The 21,090-nt window shown below is 39.5% G+C and overlaps 2 protein-coding genes across 4 annotated transcripts; both read left to right on the forward strand.

The window, feature by feature from the left end:
* Positions 1-47: 47 nt before the first annotated feature.
* LOC135214375 (arginine-hydroxylase NDUFAF5, mitochondrial-like) lies at positions 48-19,141 on the forward strand. 3 transcript variants are annotated; one of them, XM_064248610.1, is made up of 11 exons: positions 5,922-5,937; positions 13,261-13,480; positions 13,814-13,937; positions 14,073-14,208; positions 14,659-14,763; positions 15,389-15,546; positions 15,927-16,077; positions 16,547-16,633; positions 16,975-17,119; positions 17,711-17,790; positions 18,334-19,141. In XM_064248610.1, the coding sequence occupies exons 3-11, from the start codon at positions 13,825-13,827 to the stop codon at positions 18,469-18,471; spliced, it is 1,113 nt and encodes a 370-aa protein (XP_064104680.1). In that variant the 5' UTR covers positions 5,922-5,937; positions 13,261-13,480; positions 13,814-13,824; the 3' UTR covers positions 18,472-19,141. The 3 variants fall into 3 exon arrangements, with proteins under 3 accessions (XP_064104682.1, XP_064104681.1, XP_064104680.1); XM_064248612.1 differs by lacking the exons at positions 5,922-5,937; positions 13,261-13,480 and adding an exon at positions 48-68; XM_064248611.1 differs by lacking the exons at positions 5,922-5,937; positions 13,261-13,480 and adding an exon at positions 412-598.
* On the forward strand, positions 5,936-13,482 carry LOC135214373 (autophagy-related protein 2 homolog A-like). The gene has a single exon (XM_064248608.1). The coding sequence runs from the start codon at positions 5,944-5,946 to the stop codon at positions 12,505-12,507; it is 6,564 nt and encodes a 2,187-aa protein (XP_064104678.1). The 5' UTR covers positions 5,936-5,943; the 3' UTR covers positions 12,508-13,482.
* Positions 19,142-21,090: the final 1,949 nt, after the last annotated feature.

Here is a 21,090-nt window from a genome sequence, read left to right on the forward strand (position 1 = left end):
AAATGGAGAAATCGTTATTATCACCGCAGAGCTACCCACGAATTGAAAAAACGATTGTCTGTGTAAAGGTTTGCTATTCTTTCTGGCAATTTTTCTTATTATAATTATATTCTAGAAATGTAATAATAAGCCAACTTATAATAAAACATAAAAATTATCTTATGACAGATTGAATACTATGGGGACTTCGGTGAAAATAACTCCCTACGTATACCTATCCAAAATGAAATTAGAATTTAAAATACTTTTAAACCTGCTAGTGATTAAAAAATATTGCTAAAAAAATACTTTCTGTTAAATTTAAAATTATGCAATGGCCTTATCTAATTTACGAGTTGACTTTTAATAGCTGGCGTTCTGTTTTGCAGACGTCATATGGGTACTTGCCCTTGTGTTATTGATTTAGTTATTTGCCCACTCTGCCCCAAGCTTACGTTTATTACAACTCGGATAAATTATAAATAGCATTTGCATCTACTTAGCAGCAACTTCTCTTCGATTTTCGTCCAATTAACCTCAACTTGTTTTATTCACAGACGCACATGCGTCCAAATTTCAGTGAAGTAAACTTTTTAAGGTGACAAGGCAGCGACTCTCGGTAAGCTACATATCTTATTTTGTACCAAATACTTTTATTATTTGTGAGTGTTTTCCGTTTGGCGCGAAGGTAGAGGTCGCCCAAGTTACGCAGCCTTTGAGAAATGCGTCATAAAATGGTACGAAAAGCGAAAAATGGAAGTTTGCTGATGATCAGCTGTTCAACGGTGGATATTATTGGAATCTCAGCTGTTTACAGTGGCGGCAGTGTTGACAACTTCCTAGCGAATTTTGGCGCTAAAGGTTCTGGCTCTATTCGGCTCTCTTCGCTAGATCGCGTGGAGCCTTAGAGGACAAAAAACCCTACAGGAATTCCAGGACACCTTTTTTTGTCACGTTATCGATTCGTTTTATGAGTGACGTTATAATTCCACGAAGAAAGCGTCTCGTGTCATTTTTATTTCATGAACTGGTATCATTATAAAGGTCAATAACCTAATATAGGGCTCTTTGAGACAGCTATCACTAAAAGACAAATTTACGAAAAACGGGGTTGCTGAGCCCTGATAGGAGGAGGATCTCCGAAAAATAAATTTGGGATGTATGTATAGAAAGATTTCGTCCTATTTTCCTCTTTGAATATTTTTTAGTAATAAATTACAGCCGATGACGCTTGTCTGATACAGTTTATATTTGTTAACATCTCACGTGTTTAGCTGCTTTGTGTTTGTGCCTTGTGTAAACAAATGCCGTCACTTTCTTCCCTCTCTCTCTCGTCTCGTCCTCCTCTCTCTCTCCTCTCTCTCTATCTCTCTCTCTCTCTCTCTCTCTCTCTCTCTCTCTCTCTCTCTCCTATCCAGGAAATAGTTCTATTCTATTCCAGCTACAAGCCAGTTAACATTCAGATGCGTGGATCTACCTAACCAGTGTTGCAACACGTGGTCAGTAGACTCAGTACAAAAGAATAGACTCATTCTAGTCACAGAGTCACATAGTAATCTTGTGAAGGCAACTGTTTGAGCAATACCTGACAAATTCAGCGAAGCAAATCAATATATATGAAATAAACTAAAGTTAGCTAGTGAGATCCTGCGTGTAGGGTCTTGTCAGGTAGGTTTTAATAGCGCCCTTGAGAGTCGTGGGCTCGTGGCAGATTAATAATTGGGTTAACGAGGTGGGTGACTCAGCCAAGCTGAAGTGAGTTCAGATTTCATTTTTTTTATTTGAAAAAAAAAAAACTCTTTGTACATAAACGCATTAAAAAAATATCGGTGTTTATAATAGTCCAAAAGGAGTGGGTTTCTTTTACATTAGTGTTTTGCAATTTACACATTTCAGTAATCTGCCTATGCCTTATTGTGTAGAATATTATATTAAAAAGCAATAATTTTATCTATTGCTGCAAATGATTAAAAAAAATGCAATAATATTATCATCTATTGCTGCCCCCCCCAAAAAAAAAAAAAATTAAACCTACAGTAACTGTAAGGTCTTAAGATTATCTTGTACTACAGAAGCGTACCTTGTGACATTTTATTTTTGACACATATACTATGATTGTTTTGTTTTCTATAAATATGAAGGCAAGTCTACAAAGAAAGATCGTATAAATGACAGTGATTTTAAAGAAAATGCGTGTACTTAGAATCCAGCACACCTGGAGAATTAGCACACATTTTGGCTATGGGTTATAATGGTTGTTATGGGTCGAGGCCATTTCTACGGGGTTTGGTGGGGTAGGGATGTGGGGTGGCAGGAGCTATAGGAGAACAATGTCTTTCTATTAGTCACCACTGCTGACTGAGTATCGGATACTACGGGCCGAACAAGGGAAAGGCCCGAGCCAACAAGAAGTGTTGGCTTAATACAACAACAACATGCGTATCGGTCAAAATGCTGCCTCTTTTTTTCTATTTTTCGCTCGAAATTTTGATATAATAAACCAATCCAGCGTTCACTTATTTCATTTATGTGTGGTGTGGCCGTAAGCTGGAATGGATTATGTTAACAATAAAGAGAAAGGCAAGATTTTTATACATATATCAGGACTGATCAGCTGTAATTTGAAAAAGAAGTAAACAGACCAGCGTGATCAATTAAGTTAAGAAGTTAACTCAGGGTTCTGAAGCTACGCTCCCATTGAGAAGTGTTGCATATCAGTTACAAAAGAGAGGAAACATTCTAAATATATGTAGAAGCTGCTGGCTAACTTCATTTTAACCAGATATACGTGTTTACAAGTCACTATGGCCCCTTTAATTCACAAGTTATTCACACACCCTTTCGGTTTCTCAAAGATGTATATATAGATGAGTCTAAGACTCCGTAAACGTTTAAACAAAGCAAAGAATATAAACGATTAGAAATGAATTGAAACAACAACTGCAGTTTACTTTGCCTGGAGGACAGACGTTGGTGAACTTCCTACAAACATACAAACAAAGGCGGCAAGAAAGTCCGACAGACGCTGAATTAGGCCTAACCTGCTCAGTTTGTAAACAACACACTACAACAAACACTGTCAGCCAATCTACCATTTTGATCTCATCGGAAGGTGCTTTCCTATTTTCCTTTCTTTGTCTAACGAGAACTCGATGAAACATTTACCTTGCGTAGAGAATGATTAGATTGTGGCACATTGTTACAGTGGTTCACTGGACTAGTACTAGAGGCAACTGACAAGTTGCAGTGCAAACGTCAAGTTGATGTAGTGCAGCTTTCGCCGTTCTAGGTGATGTGTCCTGGAGACGAATGACATGGGATGTTTTATTCAGATTTTAGTGGGATATCATCTTTGCCCACTTACGTAACCATAGCAGAAGAGAAGAGAGAGAGAGAGAGAGAGAGAGAGGAGAGAGAGAGAGAGAGAGAGAGAGAGAGAGAGGGGGGGGGGGTCATATCACAACTGCTCTATAGACCAAGTAAAGAAATCTGCGCTGCAAGTAAGTCGTAATATATACTACTAAACAGGCACAGAAATTTAAATTTAAAAGATGACTTTATGTAACATTGATTACGTCACGAAATGCAAAACAGGTTCATGATTAATAGCAGTAAATATATATTAAGTGACAGGAAGGAAACTGATTACCCTGCCGTCTTGTATTAGTTCCACAGAGTCTGCTCACATTTCTGTGATGAATTTGTACTTGTGATCTCTCTCTGCAGGCCAGATTTGTAATTTATTGTTAATTTATCCCTTTACTTCCTTATTCTTGCAGATATTTGTTTCTACTTAATATCACTTCTAGTTTATCAGTGGTCGATTTTTATTTTTTTTTCGGTTTGAACCTGTTGCTATAAGCTGCGGCAGGGCCCAAGGCATGGCTATACTGTCTACATTAAAAGTCAGCATTGGGAGTTGCTATAATACGCAATGCATGTTTATCAAGCGTGCTTGAGTGCATCCATTTATGTATAAGAATGTGTGTGTGTGTATTTTTAGAGTTAAAGTATGCTAGTGGGATTAATTGGTGTCTTTGTATGCCAAGCCCTCCCCCCACCCTCCCTCCCTTTCTTTCTGTGTGTGTCTGTCTATACTATAGCCATCCTCAGACATACGTTCTAAAGATCTAGCACCAGACCACCAAAGGTAGCTGCAATTCTGTTTGACATCCATTTTTTTTCTTTTTGCTTTTGCTGTTGCTTGCACAGTACTGCTAAAAGGTTTGTATCACTCTATTCCCTATCGCAAAGCGAGATATTGATAATAGTCCTATAGATGCGTAGGTCTAACATTCAATTCATCGTTTCGTATTCGGGCTTAGACGCAATCAACCCTAATCTTAGCTAGGGACCGATCCTGACTTATTTAATCTCCCATTTTCCCGCTGCTGGCCTTGAATATGCAGGATGTTTGTATCATCATGAGTTTGGTGTCTGACCACGAAAACATGATGTGTGGGTTACCCTTCCTTTATTCATGTCGAGTTCAACCGTAAATATTATGTAAACCTGTATCTGCATATTGATTTCTTCTTCTTCTTCTTCTTCTTCTTCTTCTTCTTCTCGTTAAGGTTGAGGCCAGTAATCATGATAAGTCGAATTTCGCTTACCAATAAATAAATAAATAAATAAATAAGTGATTCAGATTCAAAGGTGAAATTCGTGTTGTTTCTCTTTTCACTGATTTACGTGATCTGACGGTTGCTATTTGTTCAGTCCGATTCTAGAATCCCATTAAATTTTTCATTTGGTGGGTGAACTGCTGTTTAGTGTATGGTCTAAACACATACAGTATGTGTATGTGTGTGTGTGTGTTGCGTTTAATAACCTCTTCAAACTTTTACGGTGCGTAGAAGAGTTACTATGCCAAAGGCTGCTTATTGCGTGTAACGGATTTAGAATTCGTCCACTGTGAACCACAAGTGTAAAGTTTGCTACCTTCAGTCCAACCACAGTAACACTTTAAAACACGTCCTCCTTTGACCCTGTGTTGTTATATCTTTGTGTTTGTTAACCATTTTATTTATGAGATTAATCCACCAGATTTACAGGATTTTTGCCTTCAGAAATTCAAACATTTATGTATTTTGCTTTGTCAAGTTATACGCTTAATTCGTTGCTATACTGTAACACCCAAGCTATACACTTGGCCTTATGTGTTATAATGACTTTATGAAAATCATAGAACGTTTAGAGAATTATTTGTAATTGACTAAACATCGTAAATTAATCTTTTGTTTGTTTGTATGGTATTTTTACGTTGCGTGGAACCAGTGGTTATTCAGCAACGGGGCCAACGGCTTTACGTGACTTCCGAATCACGTCGAGAGTGAACTTCTATCACCAGAAATAAAATAATCTTGATATGATGTGGTGTCATCACCCAAACCCGATGATGGCATTTGTTAGCCAGAGTTGAGAATGTCACTTAAAAACCCGCCAGCGTTGGTAATGCTGTATGGTGGATATACTTCTTAAAACCGGGCTATGTACTGTCGACTATTATCATTATATTGTACTAGTTTTGTTCATATGTATAGATACTTATCCTAATGTTAAATCTGAAATGAAAATTAATGGTATTTGAGGGAAGTATTGACGGTTTGAACTAAAATGATAACGATGAATACATGACCTTGGAGTCTCCTGTCAGTCACTTTGAATGGCCGTATTTATTTTATTTTAGACAGATGCTCATGACAGTTAGGTTCATAATAAACTATAATATTAAACAGAACAGCAAAGGTGGAAAGATCATGAGAAATTTGTATAGAAATGAAACGATTTTGGTAAAACTCCCCCACATTACGGCCACAACCCGACCCGTATTTAAGAAGCAGTTGCGTTTTGGTTGGAGTAGTAACAAATATCCTTGTTTACCTGAGACGTAGTTCATTCTACCACAAAGAACTCAAAGTGCATAGTGTTAATAATGGTGGAGGCGTATGGTGACTAGTAAATATGTTTCGACTAGGGTTGGAGACTATCAGCAAAATGCCATGGTACTGTTTCCCATTCACGGAGGCCATCAAGAAGAGGGCGGTGAGGTATCTCCTGCAGAGATACGTCGGGCGCTTCCTGGAGGAGAAACTGTCCCTGGATCAGCTGACGGTCGACCTGTACAAAGGGACGGGCACCATCAAGGAGGTCACCATCGATGTGGCCGCCCTCAACGACATGGCCGACCAGCTCAATCTGCCCATCAAGTTCGTGGACGGGTACATCGGCGAGATCTGCGTGACGATCCCCTGGCAGGCCATCTTGGCTGAGAGCTGCTTCGTCGAGGTGTCAGGGTTGATGCTCTCCGTCGAGCCCAAGCAGAGGTCGGAGGACGTGTCGATGGTTGACTCGATGATCGAGTCGATGAACATGACCTCGTCGATGCAGATCGCCCAGGAGTGCCTCAGCCCCCGGGACGAGAGCGGGGACGGGATGGAGGACATGCCTGAGAAGGACCCTAGCCAGATAGAGGGCATCGAGCACTTCGCCCACGCAATCGACACCGTTCTCAACAGAATCAAAGTCCGGTTCCTAGACACGACCTTCAGGTTCGAGTATGTGCCGAAGGGGAGTCAGTGTGGCGTCTCGCTGGAAGTCCGGGTCAAGAAGATCGACTACTTCGACGAGGCCGGGTTAGGGAAGACTCCGACGCAAGATGCGGGGAAGAACATTTTTGAACCGTCGGCCTTTGCGACGAAAAAGTTCCATATTGAAGGAGTGACCATGTACACAGATGAATTCCTCTCTAAAAACAAGACGATGGCAAAATCGGTGATTCCGACGACAGACTCTAATTCGTCTCCCGAGTCGGGCGGGGGTTCTAAGGTGTCGGGTTCTGGCTCGGGGGATTCCTTTAAAACGGCCGACACGTCGCCAGCGGAAGATAAGCAGTTTGAGTACAATCACGAGAACACGGTGCGGAAACTTATCACGAACATCCCGATGGAACCCATATTATTTGCAAAACTCACAGGCTCCCAAGAAATAAGTTTGAAACTCAAGCAGGCTGATGTTATGGGTCCAAAAGTAGATTTAAGGATGAACTGCGGCGCTTTTATTATGTTTTTATCTCCACGACAAATTCAACTCTTGCTAGAACTCTCCGAGGGGATAGCGTCTCCCGACATCAACGACATGGATTTCCACGCTCGCCGGGCCTCGGGGCCGGTGCCTTGCATCAGTAAAGAGAAGCCGATGGATCCCAGTGATTTTCGGAAAGTTGAAAGCGAGCTCCTCAAAGAACTGCGCACTGCAGGTCCTGTATCTAGTCATGCTCTCAATCTGCAACAAGGATGGTCAGTGACGCCCCTGGAAGACAGCGACGATGACTTTGTTCCCATGAGTAGTGGAATGGGCCCAGGCGAGCTCATGAGGAACATGTCGAGCAGTCAGTTATCTGGCTGTTCGGATATGGACAGTTCTTTTAGTTCTAATATGTCAGGTAGCACAGTTAAGTCGAGCACGGTGGGGATGACTTCTCCGTCTTATCGATACACGGGTGTTGGTGTCGTGACGGGCGACCCTACTGTGGGTGGTGCTGGGAAAAAGAAGTCTGAGCACGGCGGGACGAAACTCATCGACGATCCCTCGGCGGTTGTGACGCACTTTCGTGTACAAATTAGTAGTTTGGCGGCCGTCATTTTAAATGAGGACATTTTGACTCCTTGTGTAGAAAATGCAAACATAGTGTCCAAAGCTTCTGTGGCAGAAATGCATGCAAAGTCTGAAGACTTTTTTGCTACTCTAGGTGTGCACGGACTCTCAGGTTACAGTTACAATGTCTTCCAAGAAGCCAAGAAAAAATTCACAGACGCGTGTCAAATCAATCATCTGCGTTTCATGGCAGCGCCCATCACTGTAGAGGGTAGTGAAAAGAGCTTGACAAACAAGTGGGAAATGAGTGTGGCCGTGTCAGTGGGACGTGCCGAAGCCCTCGAGTGTTTGGTGGACTCGTCCGTGTCCCCAGTGAAGGTAGAATATTCAGAACTGTTGTCATTTAAAGAGAGTGCCCAGGATCCTGTGAATGAAATGGTGTATGGTACTATCATAGAACCCAAGCTTCGAATAAACATTGCTCAGTCGCAGAATACAACTCTAGCTAGTAGGCCCAGGAGGATGAGCATCCCAAAGTTAGACATTAAAGTTACGCTGGGGGACTGCGCGTCAGAGTTGGACATGTCAATAGTAGATAGAATCAGTGCCCTCATAAACAGACAGGAGATATGTGTGAAGACCAGTGGTGAGGCATTTTCCCCAGAGCTTCCTCCTAGTTATTTAAACAATCAAGCTTGTTTTAAGCAAACCCTTGATGATGCCACATTACGTCCAGAGACTAGAACCACTGTTAAAGTAGCTTGTTCTTCATTAACTGTTAAGTTAAGATTTCCCATCCCAGATTTAAGACCCACGTCCAATATGGACCGAGTGCCTTGGTGGAAGAGAAACATCAGGAAAGACATTCTGTCTCTAGTTCTCCAGGACTTTGAATTTGTAACGGCTTTCGACCCCCACATGCCATATAGTAGTTACGAAGTTCGGAGCGGTGATATTCACGTGCAATTCCAAGAACGAGAAGAGGATGCCCCTTTGTCCTTGCTTAGGGCTACTTCATCCAGAGGCACAGAGAGGGGATTTGATTTGCCTCGTATTGTAGTGATAGTGCACCCCACGGAACCTTGGACCTCCCTAGAGGAGGAAACTCCGTGTCAGGAAAATATCATGACGAAATCTATGATGGGGTTCTTAGAGGAAGTTAATGAGATGGAGCCGAACCCCTTCAGTCGACGGAAAGTTGCCACCCAGCAACCGACCGACGGTCATACGAGTGAATTAACGATTCCGTCAGAAAAGGAAGAAGTTTTGGAGTTTATTGAGAACACGTTGAAAAATGTGCAGTTACACATAGAGATTCACTTGCCCGATGTCCAGTTGATCCTGCCATCCAAACACATCTATGAAGTTATATATAATAGGTTAATTACAGACTTACTATTATGGGAGCCCTCAGCCCCCAAACCAGCTAGTCAGTGCAACCGCAATTTGGGTGCTACTCAAGGTGGATTAGATTTAGCCTCGGTATTCATGAATGAAAGTATCTACCAGAGCACAACCCAGTTTACTTTGTGTACATCAGCCAATGATGCAGCTAGTGACAGTGATGATGATGTGGAATCCCAGTTCTATTCAGTGTATGAGCACAAAGCCAAACAAAGACTCAAGCAGCAACAACAAAACCAGGATGTGAATAAGTATAAGAAACAAACTCAAGTAGCTTTTAAACTCACCCTGGGCCACACGGTTGCCAGCATAAGAACCCCATACAGAGATTCCAAGAATAATGTGATGCCTGGCCAGCATGGGGAAGTCATGCTTATTGCTGAACAGGGCACTATATTTGCAGCTATTGGGTACAAAGGTGATCCTGATCTAGGATATACTTGTATCTGGGCAGATAAGGGTCATTTGTATCACAAAGCTTCGAATATCACTTCTGACATGCCGGTGATTTTAGATCCTTCTCTGCCGCTCTCTACTTCACGTTTAGATGCCATTTTCTATCCGAATGATCCCGGAGTCGTTACAAAACTAGGTGCGGGTGCCTCTAAATCGGAAGAGGCCCAGGATCAGATCATGATTTCCCTGCAGATGGAGTTCGACGTGATTCGTAACATGAAGACCATTATCCTGGCCGGGTGTGTGAGGGGAGCCACTTTGCGCCATTATATGTCAGCTAGCCCAGAAAGCTGGGTTACACAATTAGGAGATATGTTTGATGTCCAAGATTATCCCATCGCTGGCTATGTTTTGCCTGATGTCGTCACTGAAATGAATTTTCACCTTTGGGGCTGTGCCTTGGATTACAGGCCACTTTATCTTCCCATCAGAACAATGCTGACAGTTGATGCTTTTTCAATATCTAGCAATCTGACGATATCAAGTGATACTAATGTTCTTCATTTTATCATTGAGGATGCTGCTCTCTTTTTATCTGACAAGTTGTCATTGCACACTGTTGATCTGAAGAAAAATTATGTTTGTGTTGCAGATATTGGAGTTTTTGAGTTGTGTTTAAGAATGGTAGAAGATTTGAAGGAAAAGAAACCCAAGATTGATCTTGTGGCATCAAATAATATCATCCACATTCGCACGTGTGCAGACTCATGCAAGGCATTATTGGAACTCTTGATTTATCTTGCAAGTGATGGAGACCTTACGAAAGAAGCATCATCATCTAATGCTAGTTTAGCAGCACCAAGTGTCCTGACTCCTGGTACTTCAAGCGCAGCATCTTCACCATCAAATGAATGTGCCACAATGAAGCCGACGGAAACTCAGGAAACTCTGTTCAACCCAAGGATCCGGGAACGGGATAGTCAGCAGCTGGAGATGGTTCGTGGCATGATGGATGATGCTATGGTTGAATCAACTCACTCATCATCCTCATGTGAAGAGGATGAGAATGACCCATCCCTCTATTTAAAGAAAGGTGTCGAAGTATTCTTCTTTCCTGATGATAACTTGAAGCAAAAATTAGCATCTGCTACCACGGGCCAAAAAGATGTAGCTAAGGCTGAAGAGACAGGTGGAGAGAACACCCTAACAGATACAGAATGTGCATTAAAGGAAGCATTAAAAGAACCCCTAGATAGTCATTTTGAAGAATATAGCTCTGGTACAGATGAAGAGTTTTGCATTTTAGATGATGCCCCAGGCACAGGTATAAAGTCACCATCAGGGGAACCCCAGGTGCGTGTGTTGACGGAAGACCCCGTTGTTATAGTTGATAACCATTTTTCAGTACCTCTTGGGAAGGTTGACCAGCTAAGGGCACCAAAGCACTTCCCTGCTGCTGTTCTAAAGTACACGCTACAAGAGTTGACCATTGTCTGGCACATGTTTGGAGGGGCAGATTTCAGGCCTTCACAACCAGGGCCAGTGTCTGCTCGTAAAGTAACCATTCGAGATTCAAATGCCAACGCGGACTACGATTATCCAGCAAGTTCTTTAGTGTCACCTAAAATGGCGTATATTCCCAAAGAACCATCAGTTACATTAAGAAGTGGTGATGTCCACTATTCTTCAGGGCATATATCTCCTACAGTTTTCAAGAAGTCTCCTCCCCAAAGCCCCCAGCAGCGAGCTCATTCTGTGTGGCAGGGAGTTGGTGGGCCAGGCCGTCAGCATGATACACTTCTTGAGTTGCAACTCAGTAAAGTCCGTTTCCAACACGAGATTTACCCGGAAAGTGCTCGGCAAGCCTCGAGGAATGTCCTCCTTATTCATGATGTAGAAATTCGAGATAGACTTTCATCATCAAAGATCAACAAATTTCTTTATCAGTTTTCGTCGGAGTCGTGCCCTCGCCAGGCCCATGCTAACATGGTTCAGGTGAAAGCTTTAACAGCACGACCTGATGGTCTTCATGGCCCTCAGGAAACAAGTCTCAAGATATCCCTGCAGCCCATAAGACTTCACATAGATCAAGATGCTTTGCTGTTCCTTTTCCAGTTCTTTGAGGAATTACTTTCTTCCGACAGAGAGGGAGAGTTTGGAGAGGAAGAGAAGCCACAGTCTGCTACTCAGGTTCAAGCTCCCATAATGACTGTGAATCTAAATCAAGCTGCTCAGCTCTCTCTATCAGAAGACCAGCAGCTTCTGGTCAATTTAGAAGAAAGATCTTCCTTGTCTGAGGCCAAAGAGTGCAGTTCAATGGATGAAAATGCTCCAGTTTACTTCAAGTCATTTGTATTTTCTCCAGATGTTCCAATAAAGATTGATTACCACGGTAAACACGTTGACATTAATTCTCAGTATGGACCACTTGCTGGTATATTGATAGGCATGGGTCAGCTTAACCACTCAGAGTTGACTCTGAAAAGAATAGTGCATAAGTCTGGACTGTTGGGTGTGGACCGGCTAATTCAGTATGTGAGTAATGAGTGGATTAATGATATTCGCCGCAATCAGTTACCATCTGTTCTCGGGGGCGTTGGACCAATGCATTCTCTAGGAAAACTGCTGGGTGGGATAAGGGATCTGTTTTTGCTACCCATCGAGCAGTACCAGAAGGACGGCAGAGTAGTGAGGGGCATTCAGCGTGGCGCAGCAGCATTTACTACGTCGTCGGCACACGCTGCCCTCGACCTGACGGGACGTTTTGTCGGGTGCATTCAGTCGGCTGCCGAGACCATGTACGACATGGTTTCGTCCGGGCCGAGAGTGAGGCATAGGTATAGGCTGCGTTGTGGGCAGCCCCAGGATATTAGGGAAGGTGTTGCAACTGCGTATGGGTTGGTTTGGGACGGTCTCGGCGACACAGCCACAGCTATCTTTCAAGCAGCTTCGGAAGAACATCAGCATAAAGGTGTGTCTGGTGCCATTGGAGGGGTACTCCGCCAGATTCCCCCGACTGTGGTGCAGCCCATAATTTTGGCGTCGGAAGCCGCCGGAACTGTTCTCGGTGGCATGAAAAACCAGTTAGTACCTGATGCACGCAAAGAAGCAGCTGACAAGTGGAAAGCATGAGGGAATGGGCGTTATAGATATTAAGTGATATTGTATATAAATGGTAATGCGAGCTAATTGCTTTCTTTTCATTTTGTGATATATATAAAAGAATTTTATATATTTTTGTTCATTTTTCTTGCACTTGAGAGATGTCCCCTATTTGGGGTTAGTGAATCTTTTATCAACTTGAAGCCATGTAAAATGACCCTTCCAAGAAGTAGAAAGGATCAACTGCTCTATTTAACGTGATATTTTGAGAAAGTCCTCATTAAGGATTACAATAGCAGTGGTATACATGCAAATTGTGCCTCACTTTAACTGTAAGATTAGGATTAATTGGGTGTTGACAGATTACTGAATATAAATGATTATGGTACCACATTATTTTCTCATGTAAACAATATAGTACTGTATTGTGAATTTGTATAGGGAAAATATGCTTTCTGTTACATGTGTGGTGCTTTGTAGGCATCCTCAACACTTCCTTTCCTTTTTTTTTTTACTCGAGACCATTATTTTATACTGTATGTCTGTTCGTATGTCAAGTAGCAGTATTGATAAGATGCTAAATGATCTCATCTTTGGAGCCTGGTTCAAGGAATGGATTGTGAATTGCCTTTTAGTAATTTAATTTTTCTCTTGTCAATGGAACGAGTTTGCCTTGTGTTCCACTGATAAATTTTGCTTTTAAATGCATTGATATTTTTGCCTCAACAAATTGTTCTGACAGTATTTTGATGTTACCGTTTATTCTTTATTTGTGAAATGCAGTTAACGTCTTTACATTGGATCGAATGTTTAAAATTATAAGACATTATTTCACTTTGTACATGTTATGTGGTTGGTTTGATTGCTGTTTATTGGCACATACTGTATTGTGGAAAGTCACAGATAGTGGAACAGTTTGAAACAAGACCCCATCAGGCCTGCCAGAGTTTGAAGACAAAAACATTGTTGGATCTGGTGGGAGATTCACTCCTGAGGTGTTAACGTAAGTTTCTGTTTTGTAATCTTTTGTTTTAGTTGAAAATGTATGATTTAGGAAAAGGTATTTGGTGTGTAATATATATATTTTTTTTTTCATACAACAAACAGAACTCTTGTTATGGTTTAGCCATAAAGTTTACGCAGCTCAGGAGAATGGTGATATTCTGTTATGTATTGCAGTGCTGTCTAAGCGTATTATAGATCAATAAAATGAAAAGTATATTGTAGTAACTTTTCCTATCACGTAAATTTAATTCTCGGACTGTACATTTTGTTTTACATTTACTAATTGTGCTATTTTATGTGGCTATTTGAATATTTTTATCTCTCTTTACAGGTTAAATCAAAATGCAACAGAGGCTTCTTTCACAAGTGATTTGTCATGCCCACAAACATTATTGGAAAGTTTGTAGATGCAGCAGCATTGGTTCTGAAAAGACGATAAATATTGATAGACGAAGGTGAGGTAGTTGTTGATCGTTGTCATCATTAATGATTTTATGTCAGCATTTCCATCGTGGACTTAGATGTGAAATGAGATTGAGAAACTGTAAATTAAGTCAGATTTATATATATATTTCTTTTGGTACTTGCAGGCTTCACAGTTCCAGTTTGCTTTGCCGTAAACAAAGTAATGTTGTGAACGTATTTGATCGCCACACAAAATTGCTCCAGAGGGAAAGAGCTGCAAAGAATCCAGATGTTGCTGTGTACGACTATTTGAAAGAAGAGGTGATTATGCAATATCAGTGACAAACTCTTTAGTGTTAAGGTTATGTTTTATGTACTGTGCTGCGTGTGTAGTTTGAAATGTAAGTGTCTTTCATTTAATTAACTCTTCAAGATAGTACCATGCTTTGACTTTCTCTGTATATTTTATGAAAAGATAATATGTAATTACTGTACCATATTTGATGCCATGTAATATGCACATCAATTTTAGTAAGGTATTTGGGGACAAAAACTTTTAATGTACTATGGCAATAAAGCATCAGACCATACATGTTAGTTTGTACATCTGACCCTGGATGGTGTACTTTCATATCTTTGCACAATGTTTATTGGAAGTTTTTATTTTCTTTGTATTAGAGATTAGCACTATAACATTAGTGTGATTTATTTTTATATTTTGATGGAGTATTTTTGTGAATGTTGTGTAATGTATGTATTCATTTATTACAGGTGGGATATCGTCTTTCTGACAGAATCTTAGATATCAAAAGAGAATTGAAAGTGGGTCTGGATCTTGGTACTGGTCGAGGACACGTTGCTAAAAACATAATCCATGTGAGTACTGAGTACTGTCAAGTCTGTAGCTCTCCCCCCTGTAGGGGGTTAGTTCTGTCTGTGCACTGTAGGCATTACTTCAGATTCTTTGCAGCTACCCTTCAACCTCTTAGCTGGAACCCCTTTCATTCCTTTTACTGTACCTCCATTCACATTCTCTTTCTTCCCTCTTACTTTTCACTTTCTCCTAACATTTTTTTCATAGTGCAACTGTGAGGTTTTCTCTTGTTACACCTTTCAATTTCTTATACAGCGCTGAATGGCCTCATATGTCCAAGCGCCCTGTCTTTGGCCTAAATTTTATACGTTTTCCATTCCTGTAGCTCTTGTCTCATTTTTTATGCTTTCTGCTTTATATCACAGTGATATCAAACTCTGTCACTGTACATGACTTGGATGGGTTGAATGTTTAAGATATGTTATAGTTGGCTAGCATAATTTGGCATTGCCCATACTCCTTGTGGGTATAGTTTGGTTCAGAATATATTATTATGATGACTTCTTAAATTGTAATGTACTGTAGACACATATTTGCTTGGTTTGTTTTAATTTATACACATTTGCTATGTCTGGTAATGAAATTTACGGCATAATTCTTCGTTTGAAGGTTCTGTATTATTTTCAGGGTACTTTAGAATATCTGTACATGAGTGATATGTCCCCGGCTATGGTAGAGAGTGCACAAACTCCAGAAGATGTCACTTTCAAGAAAATGGTCTTTGACGAGGAAGAGACCTTTCCATTTGATACGGAGTCCTTAGATCTCGTTATATCCAATCTGAAGTAAGTAATAGGTTCTCAACTAGCTGCGCATGATTGATGAGGTACCAAAAAGCATTAAATTATAATAGATCATTGTTTTTATTATTATTCAGAAGATGAACCTTATTCATATGGAACAAGCTCAAATGGGCCATTGACTTGAAGTTCAAGCTTTCAAAGAATATGAAAGTAGAAAGAGAAGGTAATAGGGAATACAGAAAGAGGCGGTCAGTTGTTAGAAAAGAAAAGATTCAGGTAAAGAAATAATGTTAGTAACAGATATTGTCTCCATTGGTTTAGAAACATTTTCCTGATGCCAGCACAGTATAGGAAAAGATGACCGAGTTTGGAAGTGCCTGTAATTAATGTTGCAATGTGTGGCATGTTTTTGTATTTTACAGCCTTCATTGGGTCAATAATTTACCTGGGTGTTTGAGGGAAATCAACCGAGTGCTGAAGAAAGATGGTGTATTCTTGGCTTCTGTTTTTGGTGGGGACACGCTGTACGAGCTGCGGTCGTCCTTGGTCCTTGCAGAGTTGGAAAGAGAAGGGGTGAGTAGCAGTGACAGTACTTTAAAGTAATTCTGGTTTGTAGTTTAGTTGTGGTAACAAATTCACACAATTTTAGCGTCCTCTCCTTGTTTTATAAAACCTTTTATAAATATTTTGCTGCTAGTTCGTTTTTGTGTTCACTCTTTATCATCAAGGCGAAGATATATGTTGGGTTCATATTTTTGTTTGCCTGACACTGACAATTGTTAATTTGATATGATTTAAGGCTACCTACTTTTAAGTTTATTTCTTTAGACAATTAAAAACCTCTCTTATGTATTCAATGGGTAAATAGCGATGTTGCTAAAATGTTTGATTTTGTCATTGAGATATTAGTATTAATCCAACATTGAGTAGTTTTTGCTTTAAATTCAATTTCTTGGTGAAAGTTTATTATGAATTGTATTTTACTGCTTTAAAGCCTTTTTCTAGTGAAATCATTACATATTAAGATACATTTCTATTACAGGGTTTCGCTCCACATATATCGCCATTTACCGAGATACAGGATATTGGAGCGCTGCTGAGTTCGTGTGGCTTCACAATGCTTACCATAGTAAGACCCTGAGTGTGAATGATGGTTTATAATATGTGTAAATATTGTGAACATTCAGTTTACTAATATTGAAAGTGGATTGATTTCGTGATGCAGAAGAGCATGGCTTGCTACGTGACTTTCATTAGTCATGTCCTCAAGATTTCATGTAGTAGTCCTGAAGGTTGATCATACTGTATTGCCTTTACTGACGCAATTGATAATCATGTACTTCTGCTCTTCCGTGAATCCTTTGACTTCACAGGAAAACATCAAACCAATTGTCATAATCCTTTTAGTAATTTTGCACAGGTTCAGTATTGTTATGCAGATAGTAAGAGTTTTTGTTATCCTTGGTACAGGACACGGATGAAATTGTAGTGGGATACCCATCCGTCTTTGAACTGATGTTTGATCTTCAGGGAATGGCAGAAAGCAATGCCAACATTAAAAGGAAGGCTCTGATTCATCGAGACACCCTCCTTGCTGCAAGTGCTATTTATCAAGGTAGGAAACGCATTTTGGTCTATTTGTTTATGAAAGGACCACTGGTTACTGATTGTGTTGTATGGAGCAATGTAGACAGCACTATCTTTTCAGCATTCATCCTGTTTCACTTTTGTCTCTGTCAAAACCACATTTTGTGCCAACCACCTTCTCATTGATGACCATTTCTTTATGAATTATTATGGTACTGAATGGCCTTTTCATCCCCATATCCATACAAGTAGATTTCAGTAACATATGGAGGTTCTGCTTTGCAGTACAGAAACATTTGGACTCTTACTGTGATACAAGAAACATTATGTTGTCTTGTAATTTGCTCTTAATGTATGATTAATTGCAATTACAGTAACTTGAAAACTATAATCTCCCGTTAGTGGCAAACTCTGTCGAGTAAATGATGTAATAATAGAAAATTGAAAAAGAAAGCCACATTGAAATGGTACTTGTATGTATTATGCTGTCTTAAGTTGGTTACATTTGCTGACAGTGACTTCAAGGAATTTAGGTCAGCCCTGTGGGAGTTTGATTTTAACTTGGTGGTCTGGTCAAGCTATTTTTTTTCCTAAATGAAAATAATGTTAACTTTTTCAGAAATGTATGGGAATCAAGATGGAATACCAGCAACATTTCAAGTTATATACATGATTGGTTGGAAGCCGGATCCTAGCCAGGTAAAGATGAATATGTATCCAGCACTTGTCTCGTATGTTTTGTGGGATAAATGGTTTTGAATAGCATTATTTTAGTTGTTTTATATTTGTGTTATGTGTAGTATCAGTTTTATTGGAGCTAAAGACATTTATTATAGTAGGCTGTAATTTTATCCCCTTTTGCAAAGATTTTTTTAGATGTTTTAGCAGACAGTTAGAGTTGTGAAAATTGTAGACTAGTGATGGGGTCTTTGTTTAGGCCCAAAAGATGAGAATACTATTCTTGTGTTAGTTATGGTGTTATGAAGCTAATGATAACAAACATAAATAAAGTTTGTGAAATAGTATATTAGTGAAGTACAATACAAAACAAAAACCTTGTTCTGAACAAAGTACTATTTGAAATATAATTTCTTACTGTCATACTAGCTACACTTTTCTGTATATTCTTTGGTACAGCTTTGCTACACTAGAGTTGCTTAGGTTTGATGTGACAAATGCAACACCTCGACTAAATATATACCAGGAGATATGACTTGATATCTTGAGGAATCTCATTTTCAGGTTGTTTCTCAAGCAGAGCGTGGATCAGGACAAGTGTCGCTCAAAGACTTGAACAGATTGAACGAAATGGTGAAGGAAGCAGGGATGGAAGGTCGAATAAAATTCATGGAAGAACTGACTGGAGACAAGGATAAGTAAAGTGAATAAAAAAGTACAAAAATCTCCATTGTTTACTACTATGAAAAGTGTGAATTTGACTTAATTTTGATGGCATTTTGAGTTTTGAAACTACTATCTGCATTTCACAAATAAGAAAAATAGTCCGGTAAAAACAATATGATTTCGGAAATTGTAATTTAAAAGCTTCTAATACCAGGCAATTTTAATTTAAAAGCTTCTAATACAGGCATTTTTTTTCTCTTTTTGCAATGCTGAAAAATATATATATGGCATGAAACAGATCATGGAGACTGACTGGAACTGTTGTATCATATTGTTGTATTTAGTACTTTGTACGCCACATGTCTGATGTGTGTAGTGGTTGTAAAAGTCCTCTGTAAATACAGTATATTTTATGTGCATGTGTAAAAAAAACATTGTGTACAAATGAACAAGGCTTTACATTTTTTTTTAAATACGAAACTTATACATTACGTGTAGCTTTGTTGTACTGTATAGCACAATGTAACTTTTCTCACTATAAAAAAGTTTTCAATTACGTATTTAACTGAAGTTTTTTATGTAGGATTTTCAGACATTGTTAAGACTCCTATTTTTTCTCCTTTTTCTGTAGGTACCTACGTAATGTATATTTTTGCTCTATACAGTCCATTGATTTTTTTACGGAAAAATAAAACTGTTGAATTATTAGCGTATTTTCTGAGTGTGTCCTAAATATTTTGGAATTTAATCCTCCTGACATCTTGTGGTCCCGTGTCTCCAGTTATAAAAAATCCAACTATAAAGTCACTGACGCTTTATTTTCAGCACTATAACTTGTCAATCTCTCGCTTTGTTTTAGTGGTTTGCTTTTTTGAACATACCATAATAAAGTAAAAGTATTGTGATATGGTAAGATTGGTAACTACAGACTTCCTAAAAGTACAATCTTGGTGATCACATCATGTCTTTGGGATAGACAGCTACCAAAGCCCTGTAGAATGAAGGGTTGTCTGGCTGTGGTGAGACAAAGGATATTTAATAAGTTAACTTGGGTCTTGCTAAACCGTGTAATAATTATAAAAACTATGTACATAGCTGGTTGATTTTGATAATAGGAAGAGTAGATGCAATTGGTTGCAATAGTACCCACTGACCTGTTAACTATTTCAGGTCCAGTCAGGTCATACTTTTCATGTCTTTTCTTTGGTATGTCTCTAGTAAAGGTATCTTTCAAAATGTAACCCGTATTATTACATAAACTGGTTATCTTACATATAAACACGCAGTACTTTCAGCACTCAAGATAGTTTCCTTTTCCTGCTGGGATAGTTCAGTAAATCCTGAATTGTCACCCACCATCATTAAGTGCCATTCTCAAATTCAAAACTGTACCTGATCTCCAGAATACGAATTACATCAAACCTAGTATAGGTTGTTGACAGTTTCATGAATGTATTGAATGTTCTTGAAAATTGTCAAACATTTTCTCCAGTTTTGAATTAAACTGTGTTTCAACCTGTCACTTTTATTAGTTTCTTGACTGACATTCCCTTTGGGCATTGCTTAGGTTTTTTTGCAGTATCCCCTCAGCCCCTAGCTGCAACCTCGTTCATTCCTTTTCTGTACGTGTGTTCATATTCACGCTTTTCCATCTGACTTTCCACCCTCTACCAAAGTTGGTCCATAGTGCAACTGCAAGGTTTTCCTCCTGTTACACCTTTCAGACCTTTGTGTCAAATTTACTTTTCAGCACTGAATGACCTCACAGCTCCCAGTGCTTGACCTCTGGCCTAAATTTTATAATCCATCCATCCATCCTTACAAATCCTGTCTACGGCCTTCCATTGAAGAGACTTCTAAAACATAGGCAAGAAAAATGTAACGAAAGTCCTTTGGACGACCTCCAACTTGTATGACACTTGCATGTTAGGCCATCAGAGAGTATTTTATCTAAATCTGATTTATATAACCAAGTATTTACAGATAAACAGATTCAGATTAGTTATAGAAAAAGTGTTCAGTAGAGGTTCCCACAAACAAAGAATTGTCCAATTTATTTTCGCGCGAAAATAAAAAGTATTGCAAGCTGATGCAGGGAGGAAGAACCTATAGGGTGGAACCAAACCAGTTGTCAGAAATTTGATTGATTTCCATCAAGTAAAGGTATGACCACGCACAAAGGATGGGAAGAGGCATCTGGACCCAAAAGTATATTGCCAAAATTTGCTTTTGGAATAAAATCTCTAGGTCCAACTAAAGAACACTTTACACTCCACCAAGCCAAGAATGTGTGGATTATTAAATTAGCTAATTCTGTTAGGCTAGAATAGTTGGACAATGTTGGCCCTTGTGTCTCGAAGGAAACCCGGAGACGTATTCAACTGTTTATCGGTTTGAAGCTGGAGTATACTATTTTATGTGGTTCTTTTAATCAAGGAATATTCAATGCAGTTATACGCGAAGAAAGAAGTATACAGACAAAGCACTGAATAGCTGTATATCAGTCGAAAGTGTGAGCGTAGGCTACCACTATGGTGTCATTGTCTGTAACATGCTTGGATGACCATGTGACATATTTTTCAATATATAATGTATAACGTGTGTGTGTGCAACCATACTGATTGCAAGAATGAAACAATTTCCTATTTAAGCCTT

This window comes from Macrobrachium nipponense, chromosome 45 (assembly GCF_015104395.2).
Source record: "Macrobrachium nipponense isolate FS-2020 chromosome 45, ASM1510439v2, whole genome shotgun sequence".
Classification (NCBI taxonomy): Eukaryota; Metazoa; Arthropoda; class Malacostraca; order Decapoda; family Palaemonidae; genus Macrobrachium; species Macrobrachium nipponense.